The sequence below is a fragment of the Macrotis lagotis genome, chromosome 1 (genome assembly GCF_037893015.1).
Source record: "Macrotis lagotis isolate mMagLag1 chromosome 1, bilby.v1.9.chrom.fasta, whole genome shotgun sequence".
NCBI classification, from domain to species: domain Eukaryota; kingdom Metazoa; phylum Chordata; class Mammalia; order Peramelemorphia; family Peramelidae; genus Macrotis; species Macrotis lagotis.
In genome coordinates, this window is record NC_133658.1 from 37,387,697 (window position 1) to 37,413,444 (window position 25,748).

Consider the following 25,748-nt stretch of genomic DNA (forward strand, 5'->3'; position numbering starts at 1 on the left):
GAGATCCACAGTGTCAAAGACTGCAATGATGTCATTAAAATGTGATTACATGTGAAGGTACTTTCCAGTATTCCTTTTTGAAAGATTTTGAGTTTCAAATTTTTCTCCCTCCCTTCTCCTCTCTCCTCAAGATAGCAAGTAATTTCATATAAATTATATATTTGCAATTATATGAAACATTTCCATGTTAGTCATGTTGTAAAAGAAGAAATGGAACAAAAGTTTAAAAAAATCATGGGGGAAAAACCCTCCAAAAAAAGTGAAAATGGTTTTCTTTGATTCGCATTCAGATTCCATCAGTTTTTCCTCTGCATGGCAATAGCATTTTCAGTGATGAATGTTTTGGAATTGTCTTGGACAAACTGTCCAGATTGTCTGCCCTGTACAAATATTTCAAGGCAAGTATCTGCTGACATACTTTGAGTGGGATACTTGAGTCATTAATTCCCATTCTTCTAAGTGAGATGCAAGAGCAAGCAAGTCAAACTAGAAGCAGAAATCACATGGAAGATGCTTTTAAAAAGCAGACTATCAACAGTAGCCCATCATAAGATACACCAGGGGGCGGCTAGATGGTGCAGTGGATAGAGCACTGGCCTTGGAGTCAGGAGTACCTGGTTTCAAATCTGGCCTCAGACACTTAATAATTACCTAGCTGTGTGGCCTTGGGCAAGCCACTTAACCCCATTTGCCTTGCAAAACCTAAAAAAACCAAACAAACAAAATAAAATACACCACAGAGAGGTGATGGATTGTTGATTTGTTTTATTTGACTATACTTCTAAGTACAATAAGGGAGGAATTGAGGGGGTTAATGTCAATATATATTTATTAAATGTCTGCCTCCTGCCAGATTGGGGAGACAAAACAACAAAAAAAAGAATGTCCTTGTCCTCAAGGAGTTTATAACCTAATGGGAAAGTGAACACAGAAGAGGAAGCAGAAGAGTGCAGAGGGGATGAAAAGTGCCCAACAACGGGGCCCAATGCGGTCCAAAGGAATGGGGCTTGATGGGAAGTGGAGGTTGGCAGAGGTTCTGGGAGATCACAATTGTGTGCTCTAATGAGAGACTGTAGGGGCAGAGGGTTGGTGAGCAAAGACAGAAAAGAAAAAAAGGAAAGCATCAATAAACATAAAAAAATTTACACAAAAAATAAAGCAACATTGTTAAAGCTATGTTACTGTTTTGTCTCCTTTGAGGCAACTATAGTTTCACCTTCTCTCCCTCCCTTGACTGCCCTACGTATGCAAGCATTTGCAATACTGTCATTTTGTTCTGGGGCACTCTCCTTTTCCCCACTTAAATAGCTACCACACCAGCAGCTCAACACCTCTGGCCTGGACTGTTATAACTCAATCCAAATCCATCCTACACAGCCATGAACACTGAATTTCTCAAATAATAAGTACGTGTCCAAGCACTAAGTTTTATTTTTGATTTTTTACACCATCTATGCATCTATTCCACAACTGAGAGGAAAGCGCTAAAATTTCTCAACAGGAACTAAATGGTCCTCGGAGCGAGCTGCACTCTGAGTCGGCCCCTCTGCCAGCAGGTGCTCCTGGGCTCCTGGACTCGCAGGTTTATCATTCGGCCTTGGCCAGGATCCGGTTTTTCGAGATTATTCTCCCTGGTCACGCCCGTTGCCTCATCTCTGCTCACCTGAAGTGATTTTCCAGGACGATAAATCCGATCCTTCTCCCCGCTGCCCTCCGGTGCTCTCCGGACCCCCAACACCGCCCCCCCCGGCCACGTGCCCCCCGCGCCCCTCCCCAGGCCCCCCCCGGCCGGCCACGTGCCCCCCGCGCCCCTCCCCAGGCCCCCCCCGGCCGGCCACGTGCCCCCAGCGCCCCTCCCCCAGGCCCTCCGGGCCGGCCACGTGCTCCCCGGGGCCCCTGGAGCCCGCGGCCCGCGCCTGCCCGCACTGCCCTCGCCCGGCCCTCCCGGGGGCACACCCGGCCCGGGCCGCGGGCGCTGCCGCAGTCCCACCACGCGCCTTTCCGTCCTTGGCAACCGGAGACGCTCCCGGTCGTCAAAGGTAACAAAACTCATGAAGAACAGAAGGCCGACGGAGCCGAGGGGCCCCTCGGCCGGGGGTCAGCTCCCGCGGGGCTGCCTGGCCTAGGCCGCGGCCACTCGTTAAGACAAGGCCGGAGACCTCGGCCGGCGCCCGCTCGCCGTGCCCGTCTGCCAAGCTCGGCCAGGACGCGGCCTCCCGGCGGCCGAGCCTCCTGTTCCGGAACCGGCCGCGACGGCGCACGCGCGGCCTCGCGCTGAGCTGCCCGCCGCCGGGGGTTCTGGGAGTCGTAGTTCCGCACTCTCCCTGCGCAGGCGCAGTTCCCCGTGGCTCTTACTTTCATCCCTTTGTTTTCAGAACAACTCGGAGGGAGCCGGACTCGGAAGGGCGAGCAGGTGGGTGAGGGAGTGTCTAGGGGTGCGCGCGTGGGTGCGCGCGTGGGTGCGGCCCCGGGGGCGAGGAGGGCGGGGTGGCGCCGGGGCTGTGTTCCGAGGGGGCGGGGCGGGGCCGGAGCCGGTGGCCGGGCGGAGGGTTCGAATTCTGCTCGGCTGCCCCTTCCCGCCGGGACTTCGGGGGCCCGCCTCTGCCCCGCCCCGGCCGGGTGACGGTCACGCCCCGGGTCCTTTCTGATCCAGCCCACCCGAAGAGATCGAAGAGATCGATAGACTGATCACTGATCTTACACTCCCATCATTGATCTCCGCCCCCGACAAGGTCCCTCGGAGGGTCCCCGGGGCGGGGCGGGGCGGCCAGGTGCGGGGCAGTGGCATCCCCGGGGCGGGGCGGCCAGGTGCGGGGCATCCCCGGGGCGGTGCGGCCAGGTGCGCGGGGCATCCTCAGGGCGGTTTCGGCCAGGTGCGGGGCAGTGGCATCCCCCGGGCAGGTGCGGCCAGGTGCGCAGGCAGGGCATCCTCAGGGCGGTGCGGCCAGGTGCGCGGGGCATCCCCGAGGCGGTGCGGCCAGGTGCGCGGGGCATCCCCGGGGCAGTGCGGCCAGGTGCGGGGCAGTGGCATCACCGGGGCGGTGCGGCCAGGTGCGCGGGGCATCCCCGGGGCGGGGCGGCCAGGTGCGGGGCAGTGGCACCCCCCGGGCAGGTGCGGCCAGGTGCGCAGGGGGCATCCTCAGGGCGGTGCGGCCAGGTGCGCGGGGGCAGCATCCTCAGGGCGGTCTCACCTGCCAAAGGAGGACGCCGAGAGCACCCACCACTCTGGGGTGTCCGGAGGATCCTCTGTAAAAAGCACTCAGCACACGATTCCTTCCTTGCTTGACTTTCCCGAGCCCTCCGGGGCTTTCTAGGCAGGGGTACCGCAGAGGTTTATATTTTCCTTCTCCAGCCTATTATATAGATGGGGTAACTGAGGCACTCAGGGTGAAGGGACTAACAGGTCACAGAACCTTACACAGCCTTAAGTATGGGAGGTCAGACGTGATCTTGTGAAGATGAGCCTTCCTAATGCCAAGCCTGGCACTCTAGCCACCGGGCATGAGTAAATGCTATAAATGCATCTTCTGTTTCCCCTGAAGATTTGCACTGTCCTCTATCATCCCATTGGACCAGTGAGTATGTCACATGGTACTTCATCCCTTTTCTTGGCTCATCACACTATCCATCCTTCCTCTCCTCATCTCTAGGACTCAGTCACCAGCTGCCCACCTTGCTCACCTACCTCCTAATTCCTGATGCTGCTTTAGCCCTCCTCTCCTTTCTCCCCTATGATGTCTTCTGAAACCTCTACTCTGTCATGACCCTCCTCTGCCCCCTCTTTGCACACAGAAAGTCATCCCCTCCATTAGGACTCCCCTTTCTCCTCTGTCATAATACTCTGTCCCAGAAAGAGGAGTTAGAACAATCCTTCATCCTCCTTACCACTCCTGGATGCTTCCTCTGCCTCCATCACTGGTCCTTTTTTCCCTTTAGAGTCACCTCTGTCTATGTAGCCCTGTCTGGATGATGGTGGCATGATACCCCAATCTCTGCCTTTTTATTTCTAGGTATCAATATAGCTGTTGCTGTCCCTTCATACCCTTCCCTCCAACTTCATCTGCTTCCCCAACTCCTGGGCTCTGTAGTTTGTCTCCACCCATCCACACGGAGGAGGTCTCATCATCACCATCACTGCCATGATCCAGAACTTCCTAGAACCTTCTAAGTGAACACAGCCTCCCAGTCTTCCATCTCTATGCTCTCCTCCTCCTCAGTTATGCTGTTTCCACCACACTCTCACTTTGCTACTTAATTATCTTGGTTAAGCCTGGTTAACCAGTCCAACTGTACACCCATCACCTATTCATGAGATCTTTCTTCTCTCTCACCCACTTCCTTATTAAGAGTAAAAAAAAATGTTTCTATTACCTCCCTTTCTTGCCCAAGATTGGTAATTTCATTAAATATTTGTCCAGTGAGATGAACTGCATGCTTATTTCTAAAATCATGGAGTCTAAACATATACATACATATATATATATATATATATATATATATATATATCCTAACTCCAGTCTATACATATATATATGTATATATATGTATAGACTGGAGTTAGGATGTCTGGTGTCTCCCTCCTGGTAATTCTTCCTTGTCTCTGGTCCCAGCAGCCCTTGATGGAGTCTACAGATGCCCAGTCTGGAGCCCTGGAGCCCCCGCTTTGTAGGAAGGTAAAGGTGTTGGAGGACAAACTTGAGGATGCCAGAGTCCATCCTGGGAGGAAACATAGATATCCTGAGACCTTTCTCCAGAGACGGATGAGGAGGGGCTGCTGATGCTGCAGTAGTTTGGCCACTCTGGCTGAGGTGACCCAACTTGGGAAAACTCATCGAGGAGGTTCTAACTATGGAGGACCTGGGCCTAATGCTTTAGGAGAGAGGTGAGAAATATAACTGATCAGCGTGGAAGAAAGAAGGGGGAAAAGGGCATTTCTGAGGAGAGGGTATGCAAGGAAGTAGTACAGAAAGAAGAGCCAGCTCAGCACTTATCTCCTTCTTCCCCCTCCTCCAAACATACGAACCTTATAAATCAGAGAGGTACCTCAGGAGTGGAGAATTGGTCCCAATTTTCTAAAATGTGAAGAGAACAGAGACTATACTATATAGGTGAGGAGGCTTCATCAAGAGCAGCTATGCCCCTCTAGCCTTATTTCCTTTTTTTGATAGGGTTACTAAACTAGTAGATGAGGGAGAACCCTCGGATCTATTTTCCCAAGATTTTAGTTAAACATTTGATAAAGTCATTCTTGTGCAAAGGATGGAAAGATGCTCACTAAATAATGATTCCATCAGAAGGATTCTGCAGTGGTTGGAAGTGAGACTCAAGGAGTTGTCATTTATAGTTGAGGTCTTCAGGGGAGTTCATCCCATGGATCTATCCATGCTTGGCCCTGTGTTGTTAAATGTTTTTATCAGAGGCTTTGACAAAGACATAGGTACCATGTTCCTCAAATTTATAGGACACATGAAGCTGGAAGAGAGAGCTGGCATCCTGGAGGATAGAGTCAGGAACCAAAAAGATCTCAAGAGATTGGATAATTGGACTGAATCTAAGAAGATTAAAGTCAATAAAGGTAAATGCAAAATCTTGTGCTTGGGTTAAATAAATCAATCTCACCAGTACAAGATGGCAGAGGCCTGGCTAGCAATTTTCCTGAAAACTGTATAGGGTTTTGGATTGCAAATTCACAATGAGTAATTAGTGTGATGCTGCTCTCAAAAGAGTGAACAGGAGCTTGGGCTACCTTGAAAGACATTCTGGGAAGCAGAATGTGAGAGTCTACCTTAGCCATGTTCCATCTAGAGTACCGTTTTCAGTTTTGGCTTTCCTTGTTTAAGAAGGAAGTTGGTAAGTGGGAGAGTATCTTTATGAGGGCAAATAGTTGGCAAATGGGCCTTGAATTAATTTCCTTTGAGGAACAGTTGAAAGAACTGAAGAAGAGAAGACTCGGAGAGTATATGCTGTCTCAAGGACTGTCATGGAAAAACAATTCGATTTTTCCCTAGAGTAAAAAACCAGGTTGAAGATGCAGATAGATTTACACTTCCTGACCATTAGAGCTCTCCAGAAGGGGAATGGGCTGCTAGTAGGGTTGGTGGGATCTCCTTCCTTGACAGCTTTTGAGCAGACAATCAGGTTTGTAATGATCATGCATGGGCATGGGTTGGCTAAGATGGCTACTGAGATCTTTTTCAATTCTCAAAAGCTGTAATGGATCCCAGCTTATGGTGTGAAAATGATTCTTTTCCTCTTATTTTACTCTAGGTGAGGTTGCAGTTTGTCAGAAGGATTTTCCTGAGAAAATAATAAAAAATGAGACAGAAACTTTGATTCTTCAAAATATAGACATGGATGTGACATCTTGTTTGTGTACTGGGTTCAAAAATTTTTAGATAATACTTTGCTAAAGCTCCCTCTCTTTTCCCCATAGTCTGTTCTCCTTCAATGTGTGTAGTTGATTTTTTAAAAACAATCATTCCATAAGGATACATTAAGAACATACCACATGCTGGACACTGGGTGTATCTAGGTATTGAACCTTCCATTTTTCTCTAATTTCATCTCACTAGATGTGATCTTGTGTTCAAGCTTGATGCTAATTCTCACACATAACATTCTTAATGATCCTTGTAGCTTTCTATCATTTACACATTTAATAAGAGTATCACTTGAATAATTAATAAAAATGTTCAATGAAACTAGGCTGAGGAATTCCATTAGGGAGCTCTTTCTTGGTTGCCCTTGATCCCTAGACATCGGGACCTATGTTCAGTCAGTTCTGAAGCTACCCTATAACTCTACCCAACCGACATACTACTGATAGCCAACAGGTTCCATTTTGTCCATAAATCAATAGACCTTTATTAAACAATAGCTATGTGCCATACATGGGCTAATCAGAGGGAGTACAAGCAGAAAGATAGAGTCCTTCAAGGAGTTTACAATCTAGTGGGTGAGAACAACACATAAAAGGGAACTTTAGGGGCAGCTAGGTGGCACAGTGGATAAAGCACCGGCCTTGGAGTCAGGAGTACCTGGGTTCAAATCCGGTCTCAGACACTTAATAATTGCCTAGCTGTGTGGCCTTGGGCAAGCCACTTAACCCCATTTGCCTTGCAAAAAAAAAAAAAGGAACTTTAAAAAATGGGAAGAGAGCAGAGAGAATAATAAAGTCCAGAGACTTGAAACTATATTGGGGGAAGGAAAGAAAATATGGCTGGCCTGGAAATTTTCCTTCAAAAGGAGATTCTGGGAGGAATCAACCAATCCAGGAAAGGAGCCACAGGGGCAGAGTAGATTTCCCTAGATTTACTTTTGTCCTTGAGAGATTTTTTTCCAGTTTTTTCTGTAATATAAGTAAACCTTGACCTCCATATTATGTCTAATAGCTCTGTCAAAAACAAGATGATGTGACTTGGACATATCATTGAATTTCAGCGAGGTTTTCTTGTCCAGCCTTCATATGGACAGAAAGGCCCCTCATCCCACTTCTGACACTCCCTCCCTGTATGACTTGGAACAGGTCATTTGCCTATCTGAGCCTGTTTCTTCATTGACAAATTGGAGGGAGTCAATAGCCTCCAAGATCCCTTCTAAATCTGTAAGCCTGTGCTCTCAGAAACAAGGTTCACTCATCATTCTGTGCCTGCCTTGCAAGCAAGCAGAATTAGTCTTACTTGTCTTTTATGCCCCAAGTCTTCTCTCTTTCAGCTTAAATACCCCTCATTCCCTGAGCTGGTCCTCATATGGCATCAATTTGAGGCTCTGAGAATCTCAGAGTTTGAAGGGACCTCAGAGTCAGTTTTATGGAATGTACACCTGGTCAGGAATCCCATCTTCTCCACTGTGACTACCTTAATCATGGTCTCTCATCATCATCCTCATGAGTAAACTTTATTTATGTCTTTCCTAAAATATGGTTTTTGGAATGGAACTGGATACTACAATAATGATTTGATCAACACAGAGAACTCCCCTCTCTCACTCATTGTGTGTAGTGTGCTTCCCTTAATAATAGCTAACATTTATGGAATACTTTCAATCTGATTGTAGAAAATCTGTATTGAAAAGAAGCTTCAGAAATAAATTATACCTAATGAGCTCATCACAAGTAACTCTCCGTTCTTCAATACTGCTTGGAAGTTTAATAGAACAAGAAAAGAATATGGCAAGAATCTATTCGCCTTTTTTAAGAACCAAGAAAAGACCCAAATATATGTGTGGATGTGTGTGTGTGTATATATATATGTATATATATATACATATATATACACATACATATATATACATACATATATATATACATGTGTCAACATGTATTATATGTGCATGAATGTTATATATAAGACATCTTTTTCCATTCTGTGACTAATAGAGAGCTGAAAACCCTGTGATTGTAGCCATTGAACTATTTTTTAATTCACCTCTGAGACAAATCAGATCTCCATCCTGTTAAATAATCTCCAAAATGACGCCAATACATGACTCAAACTTCCTTGATATTCATGACCAGTAATAGTGAGGCAAGGTTGCTCCCTTTTGTAACTTCTTTCTATTCCCCCAGTTCTGTCTTCTCTAGACTTTGCCCTTCTCCAAGGAAGTAGAATTACAGAGGAAGAAGGAATGGCTTCCAGGTTCCTGATGGCTAGATCCCAGGTGAGTTATAGGATTTACTGATTTTCCTGAGATTTCATCTTATTTCTCAAAGTTGGATGCATCTCTTAGCTTTTTCCTTCATTTTCTTTTTTTACTCTTTTCATTTTAGTCAACCTAAACCTCAGTCTGTCTCTTTTTATGAATGAGACTATAGAACTAGGTTTAGAAGCTATTTTTGAGTTATCTGTTCTAATGTGCCGTTTTCTTTTTTTAACATTCATTTTTTATTTAATATTCTCATTTTGTACAAATAATGTTTTTATACATTAATAAAATATTCTTGTTTAAGAGTAAAAAATTAAAATTAAAAAAATAATAGTAATAATTGTAGGTGTGGCCAAGTGGCACAATGTACGGGGCACCAGCCCTGGAGCCATGAGCACCTGAGCCCACATCCGGCTCCATACACCCAACAATCACCCAGCTGTGTGACATGCAAGCCACCCCAACCCCACTGCTCTGCAAAAAACCAAAAAAAGAAAAAAAAAGACCCAAAATAAAATAAAATAGTAATAATAGTAGGGGTGGCTGGGTGGCAGACAGAGCATTGGCCCTTGAGCCAGGAGCACCTGGGTCCAAATCCAGCCTCAGACACCCAACAATCACCCTGCTATGCGGCCCCAGGCAGGCCACTCAACCCCATTTGCCCTGCACCCCCCCCAAATAATAATAATAAAACATATGCTTGAGTCTTTGTTCCAAAACCAACAACTCTGTCGCGGGTGGATCACATTCTTTATAAGTCCATCACAAAAGTTACTTCCATATTTTTCCACCGTTGCCATTGCTGATCGCAACTCCCTGCTTTCATATTTCTCCACTACCACGTACTATATTTTCTCTCTCCTTTCACTCTGTCTCTGCTGTAGGGTAGCTGAGTGGTGCAGCAGACAGATCCTTGGCCCTGGGGCTAAGAGGCCCTGAGCCCCCATACCACCCCTTAGGCCCAGCATCCACCTGGCCCTATGGTCCTGGACAGGCCTTCCAATACCAGTCCCTTGCAAGAAGTAAAAAAAGAAAATGTGTTATATCTGACCACTCTACCCCCATGGTCCATCCTCTCCTCCATCACTCACATCACCCCCCTTCCCTCTGTCCCCCCCCCCTTCCTTCTTACTCCAGATGTCTATACCCCATTGAGTATATATGCTGTTTCCTCTCCTAGCCACCTCTGATGAGAGTGAAGATTCCCTCATTCCCCTTTGCCTTCCCCCCTTCCATATCATTGCAATAGCTAATTGTAATAAAGAAAAATCTTATTATATGAAATATCTTGGCCTATTCCCCCTCTCCTTTTTCTTTTTCCCCATTACATTTCACTTTTTTCTATTGACTCCATTTTTACACCATATTTTATCTTCAAATTCAGCTTTCTCCTGTGCTTCAACTATAAAAGCTCCTTCTACCTGCTCTATTAACTGAGAAGGTTCATATGAGTATTATCAGTGTCATTTTTCTATGCAGGAATACATGCAGTTCATTATCATTAAGTCCCTCATATTTTCCCCTTCTCTTCCAATCTCTATGCTTCACCTGAGTCTTGTATTTGAAGATCAAACTTTCTGTTCAGTTCTGGACATACTAACAGGAACATTTGAAATTCCCCTGGTTCATTGAAAGTCCATCGTTTTCCCTGGAAGAGGACATTCAGTTTTGCTGGGTAGCTGATTCTAGGTTGCATTCTAAGCTCTTTTGCCTTCTGGTACATTGTATTCCAAGCCCTACGGGCTTTTAATGTAGCTACTGCTAAGTCCTGTGTGATCCTGACTGCAGCTCCATGATATTTGAATTGTGTCCCTCTGGCTGCTTGGAATATTTTCTCTTTGACTTGGGAGTTCTGGAACTTGGCTATAATATTCCTAGGGGTTGGTTTTTTGGGATCTCTTTCTCAGGGGGATTGGTGGATTCTCTCCATTTCTGTTTTGCCTAGGGCAATTTTCCTGTAGTAATTCTTTGAAAATGATGTCAAGGCTCTTTTTCTGATCATGACTTTCAGGTATTCCAATAATTTTTAAATTATCTTTCCTAAGTCTGTTTTCTATATCACTTGTTTTTTCAATGAGATGTTTCACATTTTCTTCTAATTTTTCATTTTTTTTCTGGTTTTTGAAGTATTGAGTCCTGATTCCTTGTAAATTCATCAATCTCCCTGAATTCTAATCTTTGTCTGAAGGATTTGTTCTCCTCAGAGAGTTTTCTTATCTCTTTTTCCATCTGGCCAATTTTGCTTTTTAAAGCATTCTTCTCCTCAATAACTTTTTAAACTGTTTTATCCATTTGACTTAAGCTGGTTTTTAGCGTGCTGTTTTCTTCAGCATTTTTTTGGATTTCCTTGACTAAGCTGCTAACTTCATTCTCAAGTTTTTCCTGTATCTCTCTCATTTATTTTCCCAGTTTTCCTTCTAACTCCCTCATTTGATTTTCAAAGTCTTTTTTGAGCTCTGTCATAGCCTGAGCCCAATTTCTGTTTTTCTTGGAGTCTTTAGATGCTGGAGCTTGTGCTTCTTCATCTTCAGTGTTTTTATCCTTCTTGTGCTCATATACAAAATATTTCTCAATGGTGTTCCCCTTTTTTCTATGCTTGCTCATTTTCCCAGCCTGGGCCTGGTTTGGGGGTGCTTCCTGAGCTTTTGGGACACTCTCACAAGGATCTCAGTGTGTGAGGCTCTGTCCTTCCTCCTGGTCTGTGAATGACCATATGTGACCCCCTCTGCTGTGGGGCTGGGCCGGGGGTAGACTGCTATCAGGATCTGAATGTGGTCAGAGTCCCAGAGTCCTGTTCCAGGGCCAGAGGACAGAGTTCTGCAGTCTCTCTCTCTTTACTTGCCTCCCTAGGTTCAATGGGCTCATGCCCTGGGGGCTCCTGCTTACTCGCTCTGCCTGCTTCTGTTTCCTGGATCTGGGCTGAGGTGGCCAAGATGCTCCCTGTGTGCCCTGAGGGCTGGGCTTCACGTGCTAGCTCTGGCAGAGGTCCCCCGTTCCCCCAATTTGTGCCTGGTGCTCCCTGGGGCATAGGCTCCCAGCACCCTGGGGCTGCCTCTGAGAGGCTGAAGTTCTTCCACTCTGGCGGGCCGCCCCTCCGACCCCGGGGAGCAGAGCCTTTCTGCTCTTTTCCAGGTTACCTTGAGTAGGAGAACTGCCTCACTGGGTCCCTCTGTGGGTTCTGTGTCTCAAAAATTTAGTTAGAGTCCTTAGTTTCTAAGATTTATGAGAGAGTGCCTAAGACTCAATCCGTTCTTGTCACCATCTTGGCTCCGCCCCTGTGCTCAGTTTTCAAAGAAAACAGAGTTCCAACAAGACCAAGTGACATCCCCAGGATCACACAACTAATAATAATAGAGCTCACATTCATACTTAGCTACCCTCCTTCCAAATCCAATGTTCTTTGTGGTATACAAGCTGGTCTTTCTATGTTAAGGTTAGAGGACAGTAATGCCAAGGGATAAAAAGAATTATCTTTGCTGAGGATCACAAAGTAGGTATTAGACCTTCACTCATAGACCTATCTCCTCAGGCCTCTACACCTCCCTCTTTGGGTCTTCAGGTAGCCTCAAACTTCAGTCATCTCAATCCCTTCATTCCCTTCTGTGATGCTTGCCAGGCTTGCCATGTCCAATTTGGGGCTAGTCTTGTTTTGGTGGCAGAGTTTCTTTTATAAGTTTGCCTTAGTCCAAGGAATGGGACCTTGTGCCCTTGCTCCAAGGGTGTAGATCAGACAGCAGTGAGCTATCAGAGTCCCTAGAAGGAGAAAGAGAATGAATGAGAGAAGAGCAGAGATCTCCAAGGGGGAGCTGGTTGTTGAACCATTCAAGTAACTCCCCTACCAGCATCCTTTTGTTTTGTGGACACTCTCAGCTACTCAGTTAAGATTGAGGCTGCCCCTGGGGATCCCCAGGGAGTCAGAGATATCATTCAATTAATCAGCTAATCAATAGACACAGTGCCAGACACTGTGCTAAGGCCTGGATTAACATTTACAGCTTTGAGGAAATCTTTACATTGACAGGAAGGTGCCTGAGGAGCTGCAGATCTAATCAAGAGGGAATGTGGATACTCATTCCTATTCTCATCTGTATCTTGGGTCCCAGCTTGGACAGGGTCATGCTAAAGCTTAAGAATTCAAATTCTTTGTGAGATTTAAGGTGGGAAGAAGAGAATTCCTGCTTTGGGGCACTGTAGTCCAGTGAGGAGAGTGTGGGATGTGGAGACAAAGAATTCAAATCCAGCCTCAGGCCCTTTCTAGTTATGTGATGCTAGACATTATTTCTCTGAGTCCTGACTTCCTTGTCTATAAAAGGAAAGGTCTGTATTCATGGACCTCTGCAGTCCTTCTAGCTTTCCATCTGTGGTCCAGTGATGAATTCTACAAATCTGAGAGTCCCTGGGACAAGTGAACAAGGAAAGGGTTTGGGGACCAGATCCCAGGAGCCCCAGAAGTTCTGATCTTGGGCCACAATCATAGGAGGTGGGATTTCCAGTGGTAAAGTGAGGCAGGCAGATGGCCTGGGAAGACTGGAGGGTCTCAGAAGCCAGGCAAGCCCCCCATGCCCATCTGAGAGAGGAAATTCCAGCTGTTACTAAGGAGAAGAGACAGTGCAGACAAGGAAAGAGGTATGTGTCCTGCCCCCCTCTTCCCCTGAGCACATGTCTTCTGGGAAGTTGTGAGAGCCACACGTGAGACAACTATCAGGGTGAAGGATTGTATTACAGGGCAGGAGGCTAAGGAGCTAAGGTCCATAGTGGGCAGTTTTTTGGCTGCAAAATACACAAGTCTGGGTCTGTGGACCCATCAAAGGGCATTTTCCCATTGATGGACATTTATGTAGCTCTCACTACCCACTTAGAGATCATGGCAGGGGTTGTTGGCTCTGTCGACAGTTGATGACTAGACCTCACATTTATTATTATTATTATTATTATTATTATTATTATTATTATTATATAAATTGGATGTTGTTTTGGCTGGGGCAATAAAAGATCTGCCATTTGGATATGCCATTTTTATCTCCTATGGGACTGGACCAGGCTTCCTCTTTCAGTGCTCTTGATGTGCATTTGTAGGAAGAGCAGGTGGATAGCTGGAGCACTCTGATGCCCTCAGAGCCAGTGGGAGAGATCAGCATGGTGGCTGGGCCCCCCTTGGGAGGACTTTGGGGAGAGCTTGGAGATCGGGCAGCCAGGAGGGGCTGTGGTGTACATTGTGGGAGAAGTAAATTCTGAATTGATGAAATCACAGGTCCATTTGAAGATGACTGGTAATGCTTTACTCTGTTGTCTTATGTGAGCCAGGTATATCCTTTGGCTTTTTGTCTACTGGAGAATAATTATTATATTTATAAACTTACATTGATTCCCTAGAGAGTTTATCAATTATCAATCATAATTGTACTTTCTTTCTGAATTTACTAGGGGTAAAATCATTTGTACAAAATAGGATATATTTTAAGATGATGATCAGAATAATGGATCCTCAGGAAATATTTGACATGAAATATTGAAAACCTTTGCTGTTGGGGTGGCTAAGTGGCACAGTGGATAGAGCACCAGCCCTGGAGTCAGGAGTACCTGAGTTCAAATCCAGCCTAAGACACTTAATAATTATCTAGCTGTATGGCCTTGGACAAGCCACTTAACCCCACTGCCTTGCAAAAACCTAAAAAACAAAACAAAACAAAACCCAAAAAACCCTTTGCTGCTGAGAAAGCCCCTCCTTCCATGTTCTGCTGGTTCTGGGTTTCTCTACGTGGAGGTCTGGTCCCTGAGGGAACTGTGTGTTTTGTTCTTTCAGATATCATTGACATTTCAAGATGTGGCTGTGACCTTCTCCCAAGAGGAATGGGGGCTCCTGGAGCCTGCTCAGAAGGACATGTACAGGGATGTGATGCTGGAGAACTACGAGAACTTCATCTCCCTTGGTAAGGATGGCTTCTTTCTCAGGAATCATCATGTGCCCATTGAATGTGTTTGCAATTTTTCTTCCTAAAGGCTGTGTGATGTCTGAACTTCTCTGTAGAGTTCTAACTGACTGTAATGAAATATTTTTGTTAATACAGAAAACATGGAGAAATTCCTAAATTCTTTGAGTCTTTCTGCTCTCTCTTCCCCTGTAAAGCTCCCTACAGCTTTATGGTGCTGTCCCTGAAGCTATGATTTCCTCCCTTTCTTTTATCTAGGTTGGATGTGCTCCACAAGAGTCCCACAAAAGCCTCTGAGAGGTTCTCATCTCATTAACAGGGACTGTGTTAGAATTAATGAATTTTCTGAGCCCAGGATGAAACCAACTCTGACACTCATACTTCTAAGAAATATTATATGGTTCAATCATTCAAGGTCCCTGATACCACTCTCAGGATCCATGTGATGTAGGTTCTTTTTTTGTTTGTTTTTGCAAGGCAATGGGGTTGTGACTTGCCCAAGGTCATACAGCTAGGTAATTATTAAGTGTCTGAGTCTAAATCTGAACTCAGGTCCTCCTGACTCTGGGGCCAGTGTTCCATCCACTGCACTACCTAGCTGTACCAACATAGGTTCTTTTGCCTAAAGAAAAGAAAAAAGCTAAGATTAAATCCTCAGCATATTACCATTTCTTTTCCACTGAGCAGGTCTTCCCATTTCCAAGCCCAGCACAATTTCCCAGATGGAGAAAAGAGAAACACTATGGATCGCAGAGGGCAAAGTTTCACTGAGCACTTCCCTGGGTGAGTAAATAAAGACCATGCAGTAGCCGGAGACAGTGCACTCACTACCTGGGAAAAGCTGGCCAGGGGCTCTCAGAAGGGGGCTCTCTTCTTTTTGGGTCCCATCCTTTTCCCCTGCCACTTCTTATTCCTCTGTCTGTAGTCTCTGCTTTTTCAGAGGTCCCTTTTCTTGTACTTTCAGGCCACAATAAGTCTGACCTTTATTAAACATAAACGGGGTGCTCTATCCATAGGTGGCACAATGGATAGAGCACCCGCCCTGGAGTCAGGAGAACCTGAGTTCAAATCCGACCTCAGACACTTAATAATTACCTAGCTGTGTGGCTCTGGGCAAGCCACTTAACCCCATTGCCTATCAAAAACAAAAAACAAAAAACAAAACAAAACAAAACAAAAGCAAACTTTCACTTATCCCTGGTGGAATATCAGCTCTTTGAGAGTATGAATTGCTTCCTTTTGGCAAGTCTTTTGTAGTCCTAGGCCCCTGCACTAGAGCCTCCTAGATGCTTGTTATTTGATTGACCTTTTGCTGTTTTATCTGTATTCTAATTTGTCTCAGTCAGATGACTCCGTGGATAGAGAGCTGGGCCTGGAATGAGAAAGACCTGACTTCAAATCCAGCCCCAGACATTCCCTAGTTGTGTGACCCTGGACAAGTCACTTAACCTCTGTTTGCCTTTGTTTCTTCAACTACAAAATGGGAATAATAACAGCCTTTCTACTTCCAGGGTTGGGATGGTCAAATGAGAAAACTTTTGTAAAGCTCTGTCACAGTGCTGGGACTTGGGAGGGACTACAGAAATGGCTGCTGTCTTTTCTCTACCAAATTCCACAAGTATCACCTACATTTTCTCCATTTCCTCTGGTTCTTTTTGTTTCTTAAACCACTCTCATCTTATTTTAATACCATTGTTGCTATCATTATTATCATAGTGCTGCTGACCTCTGTAATAATTATGCTGCTTGCCCACTTTGAGATCTGTACCTTTCATAGAAGATGGTATTTCCAGCCTGGGAGGCCGGTAGTGAGTGCATCATCTCCATGTTTTGGATGGATGTGACTCAGTGAGTCTTTGATTTGCCCTTGGTCCTCAGCTGCCAAGTGTGATGAGCTGGGTACTCCAGACCAAGCTTTCTTCTCCCTAACTGGTTTTACCATTAAACCATCCTGTTTATCTTCTGTCTAACTAAATATGAGATGTTCGATTTTGACCACAGAATCATAAGTCTTTTATAGTTGAAAGGGACCTCAGCTGCTATCCGGTCTGAGCCTTTCATGAAAGGAAGCTCTGCCATAATGTGCTTGACAATTGTCAGCCAGTCTTTCCTTGAAGATCTTCAGAGATCCTGCCCTTAGACTAGGCCACTCAGGTTGGGATCCCCCCCCCCCCCTATGACCAACCAGCTCTGGTGGGTCAGTGAGTAGCTCCAACTCACATGACCATGACCCCTTCCTAACAAGCTGAGCACTCTGAACATTTTCTTACTGTCTTCTTCTCTCACATGTATACTGCCACCCCTGCACACACACACACACACACACACACACACACACACAAATGCGTGCACACTCTCTTTCCACATCTTTTTTCTGGGAATCATAGGTTGATACTGCTGCTTCTAGAGAAGTCCATGATTATCTCATAACAAAAGAAGAATATTCCCAGTGTGCTGGAGCACATTGAGATCCTGTATCATCTCATCAGCTGCCATTTGTAGCAAGATCCTCTCTTCCCTGGTCTTATCTCCTTTGCTTCAGTCCAAAACCATTTTCCAGATGGGGGCCCCACCCATCAGCTCCCAGTGAGAGCTGTGATAACAGCTTCATCTCCAGGTCATTTTGCTTATTACTTTTACCTTGAATATTTCTATATAAATTTCTTAGGCCGTGGATTTTATTGCTGGTTTCTGGTTTGGATTTTTTTCTTCTATGAATTATTTTGGAACACTTCTGCTTTTTTCTCACAATATGGTAGCTACTTTCCTAAAAGGCATCTAGGGTTTAGTTACCCATAGGCAGTGTTTGCTCCACCACCCCGGTCTTTCTTAATCAGGATCTAAAGATGTAAATAGTTTCTAACCAGGCCTTGTTTTAAGTCCACATCCTCCCTTGCAAGGAACCTGTGGTAACTCTGTTTTAATCTGGGATCCAGAAGTCAATCAACAACCCCTTATTAACTGTTTACTTTGTCCTAGGGATGTTGCTAATCCCTTTTTATAGAGAAAAGCAAAAACAGGCCCAGTTCCTCTTTTTCATCTGCTCTGCATCTCCCCATATGCTTCTCCCTCTTGAACCTCTTGCCATCCTCTGGCTGCTCTGGTGGAGAGGTCACCCCTGCCCCTGGGCTTTGATTTCTTGCCCAGAACTTCTCATCGGTCTCTTTGTTCATTGGTCCTTTCCTTGTGCATTTTTCTTCTGCAATCTTTTGGTTTGGATCTTCACTTCCTTTTCCTTTTAAGGAAAAAAAAAACTCCCAAGTCTTTCTTCATCTTTTTAAAGAACACCTTGTTCACCTGTCCATTCACTTAAAGGGCTCCTTTTGCTTCCTCTTTTCTTTATTTTCCAGGAGGGTGAGCAGTCTTCCCTTTAACCTTGACTTTGGCCGAGTGGCCCTCAGCAGATCCTCTGGGGGAAACCAAGGCAGAATGCTTGTTGTTTTCCAGAATGACCAGAATAACATCTTGAGTCCTTATTCTTTCATTCATGGTGTTCTTTTCTCCAGCAGCTACAGAACAGATTGCCTCTTGATCCCATCTTCCTGAAGGCTCCTCATGAGGCTTGCATTATATCAATGCATGTGTTTTTCCTCATGAGGTAAAATTAGCCATTTCAACTGTTTTGAATAGCAATTAGCAACTTTCTGCAAAGAGCCCAGTGCTTATATTCCTGTCCATGCAGTTTGTCAAAATCTCAGATTTTTGTATCCTAAATTAAACAGAACCTTTAGATAATAATGATAATTGTAGCTAGCATTATTATAGGGTCTTGAGATTTCCCTAAACAATCTCAGTTAACCCTCACAACAGCTTGTGAGATATTATCTCCATTCTATCAATGAGGAACTGAAGGCTGAGATAGGTCAAATGACTTGCCCAGAGTCACACAGATAGTAAGTATTTGAGGCAGCATTTAAACTCAGTTCATCCAAGTACTTTGTACACTATGCAACCAAGGTGTTGCCAAAATTATATTTTTGGGGTCCTATAACTTGAGATCAGCTGAAATCCACAGGTCTAAGACTTTCTTCCAAACTCTAGTCCTATAACTGGAGAATTGATGTTTTGAATTTAAGTGCAAAACTTTTCCTTTATTCTTGTAAAATTTTACTCAAATTGTTCTAGCTCATTCTTCTAGATCTTATATATTAATATTGAGATATTACTATTAATGTTAAGGTAAAGTGAGATGTATCAAGTGCTTTGCAAACATTACAGCTTACAAAAACTAAGCATTCCCAATTGTATTACAAATAATATTAATGATATTCCTTTTGCTGTGGATTTGCCATTTAACCAGTCAAGGGAATCCCCTGATGAAGTTGTCTTCTATCAGTCCAAATGAGCAACTTCTCTGTAATTTATGGTTTCAGAGAATTGCCTGGGACACTGAAAGGTTAATTAACTTGTCTGGGATAACACAGTCAGTAGGACTTGAACTCAGATCTTCCTAAATCTGAGACTGGCCTTCTGGGCTGCCTTTCAACAAATAATTATTACTATAGAATAAATATCCCACATTTATAACAGCAGCAGAAATGTTAAGTCTTGTGGATTTCATTAACAATATTGATAAAAATACTGGATAGAACAGGTCCAGCTACAGATGTCTAAGAAACCAAATTAGAGAGCTTAATCTAAATCATCAAATTCCCTTAGTCAGGACTTTTGATTAATTCGTTTAAAAAATTAACGAATAATAATAAATGGGGCTATTCAACTGGCTGCAGATTCACTGGTCTCCACTGATTGACAATCTGTATTTATTCATTAAAGTTCACCAATTGATGTTGAGAGATTTTAATAAGTGGCTCAGTAAAAAGACAGGTCTTTTTTTTAATTTTTAAATTATTTTTTCAATTAGCCATAATCTTATTTTCTCTCCCTTCCACCTCCAATCCTTCCCCCCATTGAAAAAACAAAAACAGGGCATCTAGGTGGCACGGTAGACAGAGCACTAGGCCTAGAGTCAGGAGGACCTGAGTTCAAATCCAACCTCAGACAATACTTACTAGTTGTGTGACCTTGGGCAAACTTAAAAAAATATACAAAAACAAAAACCTTCAAAGAAATGTGCATAGATGAGCAAAACAAATTCCCATATTGCTCATGTCCAAAAAATAGGTTTCATTCTGCACCAAGTCTATCACTAGTTTATCAGAAAACAAGTGCTTGGGGCAGCTAGGTGGTGCAGTGAATAGAGCACCAGCCCTGGAGTCAATTCAAATCTGGCCTGAGACACTTAATAATGACCAGGCTATGTGGTTTTGGGCAAGCCATCTAACCCCACTGCCTTGCAGCCTTGCAAAAACTAAACAACAACAACAAACAACAAATAATAAAAACCAAGTGCTATTTTTCATTACTGTTCTGGAATCCTGGCTGATAATTGTATTGATCAAAATTCCTAATGTCTTTCAAAAATTGTTCACTTTACATGGATATTATAGTATAGATTGCTCTCTTGGTTCTTTTTTACTCTTAACTTTGCATCAACTCATACAAGCCTTCTTGGGTTTCCCTGAAGCCGTCCTCTTCAACATATGCTACAGAACAATGGTACTCCATTACATTTGTAGTGATTTGTTGGCTATTCCCCAATAGCTACTACTTTATTGCCACTACAAAAAGAACTTTTGTGGTACTTTTAGGTCCTTTTCTTCTCTCTCTCTTGCCTTTGACATATAGTTCTATGAGAAATGTTATTGACACAGAGGAAATGCACAATTTAATCACTTTAAGGACTCTATTCCAAATTGCTCACTAGAGGTTTGACCTTTTTACAACTCCATGAGCTATAATTAATATGCCTGTTTTCCTTCAGTCCCTTCCATAGCAATATTTTTTTTCTTGCTTTAATTTTCATTTCTCCTATTCACCAGCTAAGAAGAAATGAACTTGGTTTTGCATCATCTCTTCCTATAAAATTGATCCTGAGATCCCATGGAAGTCAAATAAAAAAAGACTATATTTTAAAAGATCCATAGCATTACATTTTCTGATACTTTACCAAAAAACTAAATATGGGTGCACTTCAATTGGGAACAGTAGAAAAAGCTGTGTTCTATGAGTACAGAGAATATTATCTTTATACTGTAAGAAATGACATAGAGTATGAATTCAAAGAAATATGGTAAGACACATATAAACTGACATACAATGAAGTAAACAGAACCAGGAAAAATATGTACACAATATGTAATAATGTAAATGAAAAAAGAACTACAAGGTAGCCAGGCTCACAGTTAATTGTAATGAGCAATCTTGGGTGTCAGAGAATAGATTAGGAATGCTATCTCTCTACCCTTCATAAGAAGACAAGGACAAAATGTTGCATACATTTTCAGATTCAGTCACTGTGTCAGCTGGTTTTGCTTCACTGTTTTCCTTTGTTATGAACGAGAATTCAATTTGTGTGTGGTGCTTGGGAAGGGGTTTGAGGGAAGGTGCATTTTCTGAAATGTCAGTATTGTTCAAAACAAAAAGTATCAAGTAAAACTTATTTTTAAGAAAATTTATCCTGAATATTATGAATTCATACTTTTTCCCCCCAAGGTATACAAGATCTGATTGATGAGAAGTTCTGAAATTTTGTCAGAAACTGACTTCAGATTTAACTGTATTTTCCATAATTAACCTATTTCCCAATTTTGAAAATTTTGGCAGTTAGGTGGCTGGGTAGTCTAATCTCACTAAGGACTTAAATCTATTCCAGATCAGTCCCTTGAATCAGATTCCCCTTGAATGAAGAGACAAAATCTAGAACTCATAATAAATCACTTCCTTTTTTAAATAGCACAGTAGGCAAAGGATGTTGACACATCTTTGTTTCTTTCAGGTTCCTTTGGTCAGAAGACAAGATGTGAAACCACTGAATCAGCTCTAAAGCAGTGTATTTCTATAGGAAAGTCATCAAGCATGAGACTTACAAAGAGTGGTCCCTACGATTCTAAATTGGCAGAAACTTGGAATTATGATAGTAGATTAGAGAGGCAGAAAGGCAACCAAAAGAGACATTCCAGGCAGGCAGCAATCATTCCTAGAAAAACTTCTAATGAACCAAGTGTTCATGAAGGTAGTACTTTGTGGAAAAAGCTCAGTCTAGGGTCAGTTTTTGATATACAACAGAGAGTTTCTATAGGAAAATGTCCGTATAAATATGATACACTTGGGAAGAACTTTAAACAGTTTTCAGACCTAATTAAGCATAACAGAATATCCTGGGGCAAGAAAATGTCTAAGTATAATAAATGCAGAAAGCCCTTCAGCTACCACTCAAACCTTATTTATTACCATAGAATACATACTCAAGGGAAAGCATGTAAATGTAATGAATGTGGCAAAGCCTCCAACATTAACTCATGCCTTACTGCAAACCAAAGAATTCATTCTGCAGAGAAGCCCTATAAATGTAAAGAATGTGGGAAAGCCTTTAGTCGAAAGGGAAACCTTAAAATACACAAGATCATTCATACTGGAGAGAAACCATATGAATGTAATGAATATGGAAAAGCCTTTCGGAATAATCAATACCTAATCCAACATCAAACAAACCATACCGGAGAGAAATATTTCGAATGTAATGAATGTGGGAAAGGCTTCAGGAAAAGCTCATCCCTCATACAACATCAAAGAATTCATACTGGAGAGAAACCATTTGAATGCAATGAGTGTGGGAAAGCATTCAGTCAGAAGGGAAGCCTTAATGCACACCAGAGAATTCACACTGGAGAGAAACCCTATAAATGTAAAGAATGTGGGCAAGCCTTCAACTGGATGGGAAACCTTAATACACATAAGAAAATTCATACTGGAGAGAAACCCTATATATGTGATGAATGTGGCAAAGTCTTCAGCAGGAAGGGGAGCCTTATTGCTCATACCAGAATTCATACTGGAGAAAAACCTTTTCAGTGTAATGAATGTGGAATATCTTTCAAATGGCGTCGATACCTTAAAGAACATAAGAAAATTCATACTGGGGAGAAGCATCTTGAATGTAATCAATGTGGAAAAGGTTTGAAGAAGACCTCATCCCATATGCAACATCAAAGAATTCATAATGGAGAAAAACCTTTTAAGTGTAATGAATGTGGAAATTCTTTCAACAGGAAGGAACATCTTAAAACACATAAAATAATTCATACTGGAGAGAAACCATTTGAATGTAATGAATGTGGGAAAGCCTTCAACCAGAAAGGAAGCCTTAATATACATCAAAGAATTCATACTGGAGAAAAACCATATAAGTGTAAAGAGTGTGGAAAGGCCTTCAGGTGGAAGGGAAACCTTAATACACATGAGAAAACTCATAGTGGAGTGAAACCCTATAAATGTAATGAATGTGGGAAATCCTTCAGCCGGAAAGGAAACCTTAACGCACATAACAGAATTCATACTGGAGAAAAACCTTTCCAGTGTAATGAATGTGGGATAGCTTTCAAATGATCTGCATACCCTGCTGACTATAAAACAATTTGTACTGAAGAGAAACCCTTTAAATAAAATATGTTTGGAAAATTCTTCAGAGGAATACTGCACAGATCATTAAATGATTATTTCTGGAGAGAATCTCCATAAATGGAATGAATATAGTTCATTCCTCATCAGAGATTTCATGTCAAGAAGTGAACTGTGGGGTTGTTATAATGGGGAGATGCCATAAATTCATCATTTATTAAATACTGAATAATCAAGATGTTAGATTCTTTTTTCACCAACTACATTACCAATCTTACTTTGAGAGTGGAAAATTACGCTGTGCTTTCTATCTCTCTTGTTTATACCTATTAAAAGTCATTAGACACAATTGAAATTACATTGTATTAGAAAGATTAAATCAAAGATGACCCTTGACTTATAGTTCACATGAGGGCAAAAGGGAGGAAAAAATATGACATATATAACTCAACAAAACAGTTAGTGATAATTATATCAGATGTATTACAGTAAGAAGTTTGTGAATTCCAAGCAGGGAAAGAGGGGATGAGGATAGGTGAGGATTGATGAAGTCTTGCATAGAGGAGAGGTGATTTGTGCAGTGATAAAAAGAAACAGAATTTTATTGACATAAATGAAAGTGGGAAGGAAATTACTTATAGAATATCATGGACTAAAATCTGGATGCAGGGCAGAAAGGAGCTTTAGTGGGAATTGGTGAATAATATAATTTGGCTGAAAGATAGCATGTAAATGAAAAACTCCTAAGAGTGTAGAAGAGAGCTCTAAACCTGGTCCTGGGCTCCAGTACCAGACTTCCTACTTTGTATTCATGTGACTTTGGGCAAGTCATTTATCTTCTCTGGGTATTATACTCCTCATCTGTAAAATGAAAATCAGATAGTGTCTAGATCATTTCTGAAAGGTAACATGGTGCAATTGATAGTCCTGATAACCCATACTAGCTGTTTACCCACAGGTGAATCCCTTAATCCATCAGGCAACTTGGTTTAACATTGCAAATTGTTCAGTCATCTTCATCGGTGGAAGGAGTTTCCACACTGAGTTTCTCCAAACCATCAAAATTGCACATTTAGCACAAAGGTCCTTCCAGTTCTTTATGTGAAGATGCCATTTCCCTTTTGTCTTTTAAAACACAGTGTTTTGCTTTTAATAAACACATCATAAAAATTCTATAACAATTCAATGATGATGCTGTCCATAAAATGAGATGCAAAGATGGCGATACCAATTTAGGGAGGTCTCTGATTGCCAATGCTAAAAAGTTTGCTTTTTTTGAATAGGCAATTGAAAGTTAGTAAAAAGTTTTGAGCACAGAAAGGGATGTGATCAGATTTAAATATAAACAAAATGAGTAATAGCTTAGATTTACGTAAGGCTTGCAAAGTTATACAGGTAATTGAGTATATATGTATATATAAACAACACTTGTATAGCCTCATTTGTATACATATATATGTATGTATAGTTTCATTTGATACAATAATCTGCAAGTGCTATTATTATCATCACCATTTTACTAATAAAAGAAACTGAGGTTGCAAAGTTCAGTGACTTGCTGAAAGTCATAGAGTAAGTGTCTGGGGTCAGATTTGAACTCAGCTCTTCTATGCCTATGCCCATGGTCAACCTCTTTTTGTGATGGATTGGAGAAGGCACTAGAGAGAGAACTGGCTAATAATCTATTGCCACAATCTAAATTGGTAGTATTGGAAACCTACACTAGTGTTGTTATAGAAATAGTCCCAGACATCCAGGGGCTTCCCTTCTACCTTACTCTAACGCCTCTATACCCATTGGGAATACAAACCATTAGAGACAAACATCTCTTTATTTTGAACCTTTGTTTCATATGTTGTTTCTACTTTGAAAAAAATTCTTGAAATCACTTGGGGTTGTCTTCCTGCTATCTGCATCTTTGCTTTCTAATGTCCCTGAGGGCCATAGAATTAGAAGGGACTTTAGGTCCAGCCTCTTTGTTTTATATTGGAGAAGTCTGAAGCCCAAGGAGATCATGGGCCTGGTTCAGATTCTCATTGGTAGTAGTGTCAGAGACAGGATTTAATTCCAGGTTAGCACTCTAACTTCAGGGCTGCTTTCAGAAATGCTTCCAATGTCCAACTCTTGCTGCCCCCACCCTGTGGTCCTCCATCTAATTCTCTTCATTCTAAGATCGTCCCTGTCAAATTCTGGATACTGCTTTGCAAATCTTTGCTATCATTTATTGTTGTAGAGCATATTGAACTCCATTCATTTAATAGTGGCTCTTTTGTAGTGTCTAAGAGTTTAGGTTTTTTTGATATGTCTCCAGATATGTTTACTTCTTCAAGTGCTAGGATTCCTCACTCTGGGAAATAAATGGATTCATATTGCTTGTGGCAAAATATATCCGTGCTTGAACGTATTTATACCTGAAGTTTTCATATATATTAGATTTTTCTCTCTTTGTTAAGGTCTTTGTGTACTGGAAGATTTTTTATTCTTTCATAAGAATGAGTTAGCTTTCCTATAGAGAATCCCACCTAGAACTATATAAATGGCATCTAATGTCATTATAATAGTCTTCTAAAATGTTACTTAAAACAGTGATCTCTAACCTTTTTGATAGTGCATTCCATAAGTAAAAATAAATAACACAAAAACGATTTGAGCATACCTAATATATGAGTATTCACTTCTAAATATATTGTGTAAATATATTAAGGACAGCTAGGT

The 25,748-nt window shown here is 42.4% G+C and overlaps 1 protein-coding gene and 1 long non-coding RNA gene across 5 annotated transcripts; one reads left to right on the plus strand and one right to left on the minus strand.

Moving 5' to 3' along the window:
* Positions 1-750: 750 nt before the first annotated feature.
* On the minus strand, positions 751-2,331 carry LOC141495903 (uncharacterized). The gene is made up of 2 exons (XR_012470890.1): positions 1,998-2,331; positions 751-1,663 (listed from the first exon to the last, which is right to left on the minus strand). It is a non-coding gene; the product is annotated as an uncharacterized LOC141495903 (long non-coding RNA).
* On the plus strand, positions 1,906-24,270 carry LOC141495879 (uncharacterized). 4 transcript variants are annotated; one of them, XM_074197730.1, is made up of 8 exons: positions 1,908-2,039; positions 2,376-2,413; positions 4,611-4,882; positions 5,462-5,575; positions 8,567-8,658; positions 14,447-14,573; positions 15,261-15,356; positions 21,412-24,267. In XM_074197730.1, exons 4-8 carry the CDS (start codon positions 5,467-5,469, stop codon positions 23,019-23,021), a joined length of 2,034 nt encoding a protein of 677 aa, XP_074053831.1. In that variant the 5' UTR covers positions 1,908-2,039; positions 2,376-2,413; positions 4,611-4,882; positions 5,462-5,466; the 3' UTR covers positions 23,022-24,267. The 4 variants fall into 4 exon arrangements, with proteins under 4 accessions (XP_074053856.1, XP_074053831.1, XP_074053838.1 ...); XM_074197737.1 differs by having other exon boundaries at positions 4,614-4,882; XM_074197755.1 differs by lacking the exon at positions 5,462-5,575 and having other exon boundaries at positions 1,906-2,039; positions 21,412-24,270.
* Positions 24,271-25,748: the final 1,478 nt, after the last annotated feature.